Source organism: Megalobrama amblycephala, linkage group LG6 (genome assembly GCF_018812025.1).
Source record: "Megalobrama amblycephala isolate DHTTF-2021 linkage group LG6, ASM1881202v1, whole genome shotgun sequence".
NCBI lineage: Eukaryota > Metazoa > Chordata > Actinopteri > Cypriniformes > Xenocyprididae > Megalobrama > Megalobrama amblycephala.
The window spans coordinates 21,526,925-21,539,916 of record NC_063049.1 but is presented as its reverse complement, the minus strand read 5'-3'; the positions used below and the strand labels follow the sequence as shown (position 1 = coordinate 21,539,916).

General features: G+C 37.6%; 1 protein-coding gene across 9 annotated transcripts in view; it reads left to right on the top strand.

The window, feature by feature from the left end:
* The window catches only part of pard3bb (par-3 family cell polarity regulator beta b), a 449,216-nt gene that overhangs the window by 298,345 nt on the left and 137,879 nt on the right, over nucleotides 1-12,992 (top strand). For all 9 annotated transcript variants that reach the window (XM_048193363.1, XM_048193369.1, XM_048193368.1 and 6 more), the window contains 2 exons: nucleotides 1,385-1,594; nucleotides 10,725-10,950. In XM_048193363.1, coding sequence (XP_048049320.1) covers nucleotides 1,385-1,594; nucleotides 10,725-10,950 — 436 coding nt within the window. The remainder of the gene's footprint in view (nucleotides 1-1,384; nucleotides 1,595-10,724; nucleotides 10,951-12,992) is intronic.

Here is a 12,992-nt window from a genome sequence, read left to right as displayed (position 1 = left end):
ACAGCATTTGTGGCATAATGTTGATTACCACAACAGTTGTCAATTGTATAGCCACAAGATGTAAAATATGTGTTAATCTGGGAAAAAAAAAAAAAAAAAAAAAAAATATATATATATATATATATATATATATATATATATATATATATATATATATATATATTTGTTTTTTTGTTTTTTCTCTGTGTAAAGTTATATCTAGTTTTACAACACCATAAACCCTAAAAACATAACGGCTGTAAAAAATAATTTAACCAGCTTTTTTTAATGCAAAAGTTTTACAGATGAGCTAAGTGTTTATAAGTACAGAAACTGACCTGGTTTACTACAATTGTAAGTACTTACTGTAACCGTGACTTTTTTAAAAAATATTTATTTATTTGAGTTGATTCTTTTTTTGTGTGTTTTTCATTTTTCTGGTAACATCATGCCACATAAGTTGTCTTTTAACTTGTAATATTGCCAGGCAGGAAAATTGATTCAATGAGAGATTTTCATCTTTAATGTTAAATTTCTTTATTATCAAATTTACATGACAGAAATAGCACACAAAACACTAAAATGATCTAAAAGTTTAAACAGAGTCTGTACATATATTTTGGCCTGAATTGTTTGCAGAAATGTATGGAGAAGATGCAGTGGCGTAACTTTGTTTTAAAAAGTGGGTAGGACAGGAATGTGTGTGTATCATTACAATAATAAATGCACAAAATATATTGACATAGACCTCATGTTTAATATGTCAGTTTCATCCTTACATCTACTATAATACAATATTGTTAGTCGCTAAAGTATTTACATTTAGTCAGTAAATATGTAAATCTGCGCTAGTATTAGATTGTCCTGATGGACGAGGGGTAGAATTTTTGCTCAGCGTGCCAGAGGTTCTGGGTTCTAATCCGCCCTCGCGTTATTTATTTAACTTTTTTTCTCATTAAAACCAAAGATGTTCATCAGTGATTGTTTATCAAGAGCAGAGACACATTTATGTGCATTTTGTTTGTGATTTCAACGGAAAGAATAGATTCTGTCCATGTGAAGACTGCGCACTGTGCACAAGCGCAAAGAGAAAACCGTTGCGCCAATGATAACAGCGGCAACGAGCACTCGACATGATTTCAAAAACAACACATCTCAGCACCAAATCGCCTATTATTTAACACAAACGAACGAATTGCTAATCAACTAGAGATGTTTATTTTGTATTAGTATACATCCGTGCCGCGAGATGTTTCAAAAAGTGCTTGGGACAATATCGACCCTGGCAAAAAGTGGTGGGGACATGTCCCACCCACTAATTATGCCTATGAGAAGATGTTAAGATGCCATTTTTGGCTGGCAGTTTCATAATGTGTTTTTATTTTCCCTCTTTGTTTTGTCTCAGTGAGCGGTGGGGTGGAGTTGGGACCCACATTAGGCCTAAAGAAGTCCAGCTCTCTAGAGAGTCTGCAGACCGCCATGACAGAGGCCAAGAGAAACGAACTGCTGCCCTTCCACAGGCCCCGCCCACATATGGTTAGAGGGCGTGGCTGCAACGAGAGCTTCCGAGCAGCAATCGACAAATCATACGACGGACCGCCCGAGGATGACGATGGTGAGCACCCACAATGCAGCAGCAACACAGTTAATCACAGAGGATTTTAAGGTGCAGTGTGTAGTGGCATCAGCTTTTGTGCCACTTTTCAATATCTGATTATTTTGAAAAAATAAAAAACAAACAAACAAAAGTACAGACTACAATAAAAAATGCTTGGGGGCTATAAGGTTTTTTTTTTTTTTTTTTTTTTTTTTTATTTTTTTTCATGTGATACTTCGGTGTCACATGATCCTTCAGAAATCAATCTAATTTGCTGATTTGATGCTCAAGAAACTTTTCTTAATAGTATCAATGTTGAAAACAGTTGTTTTTTTGTTTTTTGTTTTTGTGGAAACTAATACTTTTTTTATTAATAGCAAGTTCATAAGAACATTGTTTCTTTGACATTAACATTAAAAATGTCTTTACTGTCAATTTAATGCATCCTTGCTGAATAAAATTATTAATTACTCTCTCTCTCAAAAATAATTTGACCCTGACCCTTACTCTGACCTTAAACTATTGAATGGTAGTGTAAATAGAACAATAAATAAGCGAGAATTTGAAATAGTAAGAATTAGAAATGTGGTGCTTTTTAAGACATTTGGAGTATATTCCACATTTCACTTTGATCCTCATAGACTCCCATATGTCTGTAGTTGAACATGGTTATACAAAGGTGCTAGATCAGTATTTATAGTGATTGTGGATTTGTGTGTGTGTGGCTGTTGAGAGAGAGTAATTGAGAGTAAAGTGTTTGGCTTTGTCCCTGTCATGTGCTTCCTCTTCCCACACACTAGCCTAATTGGCCCTTCCGTGAGACGACAGACTACAGACATGTGGCGAAAGAAGGAGAGAGTGTGAGAGAGGAGAAGGGTTGTTCATTATGGTCAGTGCGAACAGATACGGCACAGCTGAAGATCCCGTTTCATGCACACAGATATCCTGATGCAGTATCTAACATCCCTATTCATGGAGATCAAGATAAAAACCAGATCTCTTTGTTATAAGACTTTCTCTGAAATTTTAAACTGAGATGTGGTTCAATTGTGCCACTCGGATGACCTAGTTATGAGTTCGTAGCTTCAAAACAAACTCATTAACACAAATTATCAGGTTATTTTCTCATTTGCTCGTGGACGTGTGATTGCATCTGCTGTTTTCCATGATGTGGAGATACCACACATACACTTACGTGTGCACACCAGATCTTCTGGTCAAGAAAACAGCGGCAGCTTATTACTAATTACTGAGGACGGTAATTAGGCACACAGCGTTCCACTCACTTCTCATTATTGTCCCTGTTGTGGGATGACAATCTGCCTGCAGAATTTGAACATCACATTCTAATCAGCCAGTGTGTCTGTGTCTGTGTGTCTGTGTGTGTGTGTCTGTGCGTGTCTGTGTGTGTTTGCATGTTTTTGTGACATATCAGGACACAAATGTGTATAATGACATGGGTATGACATAGGTATTACAAAAAGAGGTGACTTATGAGGACATTCCCCATGTCCCCACTTTTCAAAAGGCTTATAAATCATACAGAATGAGTTCTTGTGAGAAAGTAAAAGTGTGCACAGTTTCCTGTGATTGTTAGGTTTAGGGTTAGGGTTAGTGTAGGGCAGTGGTCTCAAACTGCCGGCCCGCAGGCCATTTACGGCCCGCCCTCACCCTCTACCCTGCCCGCAACTGATCTCAAAAATAAAACCGCGCCGCATTCTCCTTCTTTCCAAAGCGCTTTCGCTTCAGTGGCGTCTGTCGTTGCTATGCAACCATGAGCCGCGCTCTCTCAACCGCGTCGCTTCTATTATGAGCGCGCTTGCCTAAATTACAGTAAAAGCACTCGACTTTAAATCACGAGCGTCGATTTAAACCACCGAAACGCGTCCGATGCAACTATTAAACGTTACCGATGCTCAAACGGCATCTTGGACAATTGTGTCTCAGCTGTGTAAATGTTAAAAACTAATAATGTATGTAACAATGAGAGATTTTTATTTTTTGGCAAAATAAAGTTGATATATATAGCTCCAGTTTTTTGTTTATTTCTGACCCCTCCACGCCACAAGTGTTGCTGGTTTTGTTCCTAAATTACTAATTTTTTTATTCCATGCACTTTGTTGGATGTGAGAAGTTGCACCAGACTATTGCAATTAATAGTATTATATTAGTAGTATTATATTAGTATATTAGTAGTATTATAAGTAGTATTATATTAGTAATAGTATTATATAATTATATTACACTCTGTAACAATGAGAGAGACACTGCTGTTTACATTTAGTATGGTAAATAAAATATTTATGTTATAGGTATAACATTTTTTAGTAGGCCTAATGAAATTTGAAGTAAATGAGAAATAATGCAAAGGAAAGTAAATTTTCTGAAATGTTGCGCTTTCTTGCGCTTGAATGTTAATATGGCCCTCCTATGAGGGGTCAATCACAGAAATGGCCCCCCGCCAATTTGAGTTTGAGACCCCTGGTGTAGGGGGATAGAAAATACGGTTTGTACAGTATAAAATCCATATAAAAACCATTACGTCTACCATTAAAAACCATTACGTCTACCATTACGTCCCCACAATTCACAAAAACAAACGTGTGTGTGTGTGTGTGATTATATGCATACATATGTTTATCAATCTATTTTTGCATACCCTTGTGGAAAAAGAAGTTGCATACTTTTAAAAAGAGTACCTATTATGAAAAAAGTATGCTAAAGAATATACTAAAGTGTGAACTGAATGTAATGTTTTCAGACACATAACTGCATGTTAATTTAAATTAAATGAAAACGTTTTAGTTTAAATTTTATATTAAATTCAGTTAGCTGAACTTTTATAGTGTTTTTGACCCAATTAAGTGAGTACATATTTATATATAACTTCATAATTACTTCTATTGTCTTTGAAATGTAGTGCTGAATCTATTTACACTTAAGTGCCACTTTATTTCATTAATATATTATCTGTAAGTACACTTAAAAAAAATGGTATTTAAGATTTGAAGTACACTACAAGTGCACATTCAGTGCAATTAAAGGGTTAGTTCATCCAAAATTGAAAATTCTGTCATTTATTACTCACCCTCATGTTGTTCCACAGCCGTAAGACCTTCATTCATCTTCGGAACACAAATTAAGATATTTTTGATGAAATCCAATGGCTCAGTGAGGCCTCCATTGACAGCAAGTTAATTTACACTTTCAAACACCCAGAAAGGCACCCAGTGGTTCAACCTTAATGTTATGAAGTGACAAGAATACTTCAAGAAAAAAAAGAACGACTTTATTCAACAATATCTAGTGATGGGCGATTTCAACACACTGCTTCATGAAGCTTCGAAGCTTTATGAATCTTTTGTTTCGAATCAGTGGTTTTGGAGTACCAAAGTTACGTGATTTCAGTAAACTAGGCTTCGTTACGTCATAAGTGTTTCAAGATTTCAATGGTTCACATGACTTTGCCAGTATGATACACACTCCGAACCACTGATTCAAAACAAAGGATTTGTAAAGCTTCGAAGCTTCATGAAGCAGTGTTTTGGAATCGGCCATCACTAGATATTGTTGGATAAAGTGGCTATTTTGTTTTTGTTTTTTTTACAAAATGTATTCTCGTCGTTGAACCACTGTAGTCACATGAACTTTTTTAAATATAACTTTAGTACCTTCCTGTGTGTTTGAAAGTGTAAATTAACTTGCTGTCAATGGAGGCCTCACTGAGCCATCAGATTTCATCAAAAATATCTTAATTTGTGTTCCAAAGATGAATTAAGGTCTTACGGGTGTGGAATGACATGAGGGTGAGTAATTAATAAAATTTTCATTTTTGGGTGAACTAACCCTTTAAGCACACTTCTTTTTTCTTTTTAGGGTGTGTCACTCTTCTATAGTTTCCATCCTTTTCAGTTTTCTGAATATTAATCCATGCTGGATTGTTTGTCCTTGTGCCCTTATATGATAATGCTAGATCTGGTTTAAGCAGATTAGATTCGAATCTTTATTTGTGGTGGAGTTTGTTTATGTGACATTCACACTGTGTCACCATTGACATGAACCGTCGGTGTATTACAGGGACAAATCCCCCTGGAGCAACCTGGGGTTAAGTGCCCTGCTCAAGGGCACAATAGTGATATTCTCAGCCTCAGACAGCACATCCATCGACAGCCCATGAAATGTTCCGATGTATATTGCATATAAAGTAGCAAGAATGGACTGAAAATTCCTGGTTCCAGTCTTATTGGCTGCTACGCAACTTCAGGAGTCAGGGTGCAGGTTTTGATCAGTCTATCAAGAAACAGTCAGGCTTACTCGTTATTGGGCTGCAAATGCTTTTGAGGAAGAACTGATTACCAGATATGCCAAGTTTTGCGAGGTTTATGTGATCAGTTATTTAGAATTGTTTTAAATTAGATATTAGATATTCACTGGTAGATCTGAACATTCTGATTTTGTTTTATATCTTCGTGAAATAGTTGGTACTTATTATCAGGCATAGATGGGATTTGCTATTCAAGTGCACAGCTGTTAAGGAATGGAATCTTTAAGAATTTAACAATTCTCGTTCCAATTTCTTTTAACAGTTCCAGTTCCTGAATGACTCAACAAGTCTTTTAATACTTTTGAGGAAGAAATATTTGAAAAAAAGAAATATAATTCAATGCCAAATGATGAGATCATTTCAGTAATAAATTTAAAACTATTCTTGCAAAAGATGTTAGGGAATTTGCTGACTTTTTTTGGCATTTTTGTACTGATGTTGAAGCTGAGAGTACAACAGTCTTTAAAAAAAAAGAAAGCATGATCAATTTAGCCTAAAATATATAGGAAATACATGCATTGTTTAAACTTGAAACTTCCAGTTGCGAGCCTTGAGCCTTAACCACTACACCACCAGCCCAAGGAAAAAATCAAGAGGATGCGTTCTACTAAGAGGCCTTCTCACATGGAGAAGAAACCATATAAATATCAAAGGCCATACATCAGTGAAGATGATAAACAGAGAGGCATTTAAGGAAGGGATTTATTTCTCTTTGAAATGGTTTCCATTATTTTACTTCGAGCTCACAGCAGTGTCATTATAGCTTTATTATGTAAGGCTTTCAGAGCATAGGTACTGCTCTCTAAGTCGTCAAACCCTGCTCTTTTAAAGTGTTTTCGTATTGAAACGTGAGCATGATGGGAAATATCTCCCCTTTTTTCTTTATCCTTTCTCACCAGTTTTTTCTCTGGCATTCGGCATTGTATTGAGCGGATTGATATTTACAATAAGCCTTTGCGCTGGTCCGAACAAAAGAGTTTTCTGATGCATATTAGAGAAGTGGGAGCTGGAGCAGGCCTTTGAGGTTCCTCTGTGTCTCTGAATAATAGGGCGGCTGTACAGTCATTACCGAGCCGCCCGCTTCAATGCTAGTTTAAACAGCGGATCGGTGTTTGTTTGTGTAGAAATCAGGCCATGGGGAAACGGATGCTGCTGTTGGCCTTGGACTAAGCCTCGGAAGAACCGACTTGTCCTCAAACCCGTTTGTGTAGGAGAGGCTCAGAGAGAGTTTGCATGCTATTCTTTTTGTTTTATTTTGTTTATGTCTGACTTTCAAGATTGAACCAGTTCAGAGTCATACTGAATGCAAAATATTCTGTATCACCAAGTAAGTGGAGTTTATTTTTCATGACTTTCCTGTTGCTGTTGCAGATCAGTGCACGTAAGTTACGGGGCAAAACACGATTGTGTAGTGCACAGTGGTTAAGGAAAGGAATCGTGAAGAATTCTGGTTCTTATTAACTATTCCAGTTCCTTAACGGTTTAATTCACAGATTATTTTAATACTTTAGAGGAAGGAATATGTAAAACTGTTCTTGCAAAAGGTTAATGACTTTTCAGTCTTTTTGGAAGTGCCATAAATTCAATCCAATATTTGGCCTTAAAGGGTTAGTTCCCCCAAAAATGAAATAATGTCATTTATTACTCACCCTCATGTCGTTCTACACCCGTAAGGCCTTCATTCATCTTCGGGACACAATTAAGATATTTTTGATTAAATTTGATGGCTCAGTGAGGCCTGCATTCAAAGCAATGACATTTCCTCTCTCAAGATCCATAAAGATACTAAAAACAAACATATTTAAAGGTGCCCTCGAATGAAAAATTGAATTTATCTTGGCATAGTCAAATAACAAGAGTTCAGTACATGGAAATGACATACAGTGAGTCTCAAACTCCATTGTTTCCTCCTTCTTATGTAAATCTAATTTGTTTAAAAGACCTCAGAAGAACAGGCAAATCTCAACATAACACCGACTGTTACGTAACAGTCGGGGTGTACACCCCAATATTTGCATATGCCAGCCCATGTTCCCAACATTATGAAAGGCATTAGACAAGGGCAGAATGTCTGGATCTGCACAGGTGAATCAACAGACTAGGTAAGCAAGCAAGAACAATAGCAAAAAATGGCAGATGGAGCAATAATAACTGACATGATACATATCATTATGATATTTTTAGTGATATTTGTAAATTGTCTTTCTAAATGTTTTGTTAGCATGTTGCTAATGTACTGTTAAATGTGGTTAAAGTTACCATCGTTTCTTACTGTATTCACAGAGATAAGAGCCGTCGCTATTTTCATTTTTAAACACTTGCAGTCTGTATAATTCATAAACACAACTTCATTCTTTATAAATCTCTCCAACAGTTTAGCATTAGCCGTTAGCCACGGAGCACAGCCTCAAATTCATTCAGAATCAATGTAAACAATATAACAGTATACAATACTCACATAATCCGAAGCATGCATGCCGCATGCATGACGAACACTTTGTAAAGATCCATTTGAGGGTTATATTAGCTGTGTGAACTTTGTTTATGCACTGTTCAAGGCAAGCGCGAGCTCCGTGGGCGTGGAGCATGAGAATTAAAGGGCTAGTAGCCCTGAATCAGCTCATTTATAATGATGCCCCAAAATAGGCAGTTAAAAAAATGAATTAAAAAAAATCTATGGGGTATTTTGAGCTGAAACTTCACAGACACATTCAGGGGACACCTTAGACTTATATTACATCTTTTTTAAAAAAGTTCTAGGGCACTTTTAAAACAGTTAATGTGAGTTCAGTAGTTGTACCTTAATATTATAAAGCGACAAGAATATTTTTGTGCACCAGAAAAAAACAAAATAACGACTTTTCAACAATATAGTGACGGGCCGATTTAAAAACACTGCTTCAGAGCTTTGTGAATCGAATCAGTGACTCTGAGTGCCAAAGTTGCGTGATTTCAGCAGTTTGAATAAAGGCCTTATGGGTGTAGAACGACATGAGGGTGAGTAATTAATGATATTATTTTCATTTTTGGGTGAACTTACCCTTTAACTATATAATTAAATCACTCCAAGGCCTCCCATTTGTCCAAAACAATATTAAAAGGTCCCAAGCTGAAATGTACCTTTGAAACTTCTGTTGTAGTAGAAATAAATAAACCCAAAATATACTGTCATTTTAATCTTCATTTCTGGTGTTTTTGTTTACATTTTCATTATTTTAATATAACAATTTAAAGAATTTTAAGACTTATTTGGCCCACATGGAAGTTTGCTGTGGAATCCGACCGAGAGGTCTCTGATCCCCAAGAGAAAACAATGTATTTATCACATTCAAGGTCCAGAAAAGCAGTAAAGACATCGTTAAAATAGTACATGTGACTACAGTGGTTCAACCTTATTGTTATGAAGTGACAAGAATACTTTTTATGCGCCAAAAACAAAACAAACATAATGACTTTATTCAACATTTTCTTCTCTTCCCTGTCATTCTCCTACACTATTTACCTTGTAGACACAGTGCAGGGCTTCCAGGTTCTACGTCAGAACGCCAACTCATCAGAATGGCGATCACCACGTCAGAACACCAATCACACGCATGCGTCGTGAGGCGTCGGCCAATACTGAGCCAGTGTTTTGACATAGAACCTGAAACCCCTGCACTGGGGGGATCAGAAACCTCCTGGTTTTCATAAAAAATATCTTAATTTGTGTTCCGAAAATGAATGAAGGTCTTACGGGTTTGGAATGACATGAGGGCGAGTAATTAATAACAGAAATTTCATTTTTGGGTGAACTAACCCTTTAACCAGGTTGGCAGATTAAAGGATTTGATGTTTCCACCTCGTATCAGTTATAGCAACAGGTTTGTCAAATCTTTGTGTCAAATGTTTCAGTTAATTTTCACAATTCTATGTATAATTTGGCATTTCATATAAGTGTAAATGTTGGTCACCCTGCTCTCTACGCATCAGTATCGACCATTGAAAAACATATTAGTCGACCAGCAAGCTTTCAGTTTCCAGCTCTGATCTCACTTGTCTCTTCACAGTCTAATTGTCTTTTCCCTTGTCATATTTTGGCCTGTAAAATACAACGAGCCATCAATAAATCACAGTGTACAGGGCTATCAGGACCCTCCCCTGAGCTACAAGTTGAGGTTTAGTAAGATGGCCGCTGTGAGGCTTATGAAAGACTGATGCTTTTTCGCACGTCTCCTCATCTCTCTTTTAACACGCTCTCTGAGGCGGCCTGGTAAACGTACATCTGCTCCCAGCACCGCCGCCACCATCTGACAAACCTCAGAGCACAGACACATAATGCAGCCGCGATTGATCGCCACACACATACAGTGCCCCACAGTGGATAGCCAGTAACAGATGGTTATGTCAGCAGGTTCCTCAGTTACCCAAGCCTCTTTTTTCACTTTTTCCAATGCTTATCTTTCTTTTTCTCTTCCTCCGCCTCTTTCTATCCAGTTATCTGCACCCCTTCTTTCTTTTTCCTCCAGATTATGATAATTTATGATGCTCCAGGGCAGATTAGCTGGAAAAATATCTATGAAGAGATCTTTTATATTTCCACGACTCCAACTGAGATATAGGCCACACTAGGGCTAGGCTGTTTGAATGTAAATACTGTGTGAATATAGAAATCTGTCAGCCAGTTGAGATTTCGCTATGCCGTTTATACCATGGTAGATCTATTTGTGCGGTTTGTTAAATGTAAACACAAGAAGAAATGTGTTATGAATATGTAAATTTTGGTTATGCTGGCCAATTGTTGCCCACAATGTTCATATTTTACGTTTGCTTGTTGTATTGAAACAGATGAGGGGTCCGACCAGAGCTCTGGACGAGACACTCCGGCCAGTGGCTCCTCCAGACAAGGTGCGGGAGACAATGAGGAGAACAAGAAAGACAAAAAGAAGAAGGCCAAAGGCAAAAAGAAAGACAAGTTGAAAAGCAAAGGAAAGGAAAAAGAGAAGAAGAAATCAGAAGAGGTCGGTGATGAGTTGGATAAGAAGACCAAGAAGAAAGGATTCGGGTTGCTGAGGTAAGACCTCAGTTCTTTGTGTTTCTATTTCCTTTTGTCTGTCCCTCTCCTCTTCTGTCTTTGTTGTTTTGTGCCTCTCTTAAGAGTTCCCTCAAAAATGAAAATACTCTCATCATTTACTCACCCGCATGCTTTTTTTTTTTTTCAAACAGGTATGACTTTCTTGCTTATGTGGAACACCAAAGGAGATGTTTTGAAATATATTCTGGTCACTCTTTTTCCATGCAAATACAATGAATGCGGACTGAAGCCTTCAAGCTTCAAAAAGACACAAAAGCACCATAGAAATATTATGAAGATTTGTGCACTATATTCCACATCTTAATCTTCTGAAGTCATTCGATAGTTTCTTGTGACAAATAGACCAAAATATGAAGTTGTTATTCACTGATTATCTTCCCAGGGAGCCCGTTAATTGTTGCGAATGGATTGAGTCAGTGAGAATCGGGTGAGTCAGTATGGTGAACAAACAATTCAGTTAAGTTTTTGTATAAGCGTATCAACTGATTCACTGAAGAGATCCGATTCAAAAGAGCTGTTCATTTAAGAATCTGATGTCGCTGCTTCACTCTAATGGTGCGTTCACACCAGACGTGAATGAAGCGTTAAGCGCGAGTGATTTACATGTTAAGTCAATGCAAAGACACGAATAGACATCCTGCAGCCCAAATGACGGGTGCGAATTGAGCGTTTCGGTCGTCTGTAAAATCTGAACTTTGGCGAATATTCGCGCCACATTAACCAATCAGGAGCTTGCTCTAGTAGTGTTGTGATTACGACATAGCGAGCGGAGGCAGAAATCTGAAACAACAATGGAGAACAAAATCAGCGTCACGAAGTTCAGATTTTTCAAACGTCCGAAACGCTCAATTCGCGCCGCGTCATTCGTGCCGCAGGATGTCTACGTTTTTTATAAGCGTATCAACTGATTCACTGAAGAGATCCATTTCAAAAGAGCTGTTCATTCAAGAATCTGATGTCGCTGCTTCACTCTAATGGTGCGTTCACACCAGACGCGAATGAAGCGTTAAGCGCGAGTGATTTACATGTTAAGTCAATGCAAAGACACGAATAGACATCCTGCAGCCCGAATGACGGGTGTGAATTGAGCGTTTCGGTCGTCTGTAAAATCTGAACTTTGGCGAATATTCGCGCCACATTAACCAATCAGGAGCTTGCTCTAGTAGTGATGTGATTACGATGTAGCGAGCGGAGGCAGAAATCTGAAACAACAATGGAGAACAAAATCAGCGTCACGAAGTTCAGATTTTTCAAACGTCCGAAACGCTCAATTCGCGCCGCGTCATTCGTGCCGCAGGATGTCTATTCATGTCTTTGCATTGACTTAACATGTAAATCACTCGCGCACATCTTTGTACTATTATAGAAACTGGAATAAAAAGGATCTTGCCTGTAAGAAAGTGAGTGAGGTGGTCTGGTAAGTTGTAAAAACGCTCTTTAGCTATGTATATATATACACACATTGAGACTACAAGCTAGCTAAAGCAGTATTTTACAACTACTTTCCCGCTGATGAGTTGATGTGTTTATTCAGAGGAAGTGTGCAGAAATGAGACTGGAGCCGCCTGGCAGAAGCCCCTCTCATGACACGAATTCGTGTCTGTTGTGAAGTGAATTTCACACGCGAATGAAGCGAATTTCATGCGTGAATTAAGCGAGTAAACTCAAAATGTTCAAGCTTCCAACTACGCGCAAATAGCACAATTTATTCGTGCAAGTCATGTCTGGTGTGAACGCCCCATTAGGAGAGCTAGGATGTGTGTCCAGTAAATAATAACTGTCAAAATTTTGAATACATTTTATCTGGGTTAATTTGAGTCTTTTTGAAGCTTAAAAACCCTAGTAATTCACTTTAATAGCATGAAAAAGAGAGACCAGCACAATTCTTAAACACGGTTTTGTGTTCTGCAGAAGAAGTCGTACAGGTTTGGATTGACATTAAAGGATTAGTCCACTTTTAAATACACTTTTCCTGATAAATTTACTCACCCCCATGTCATCCAAGATGTTCATGTCTTTCT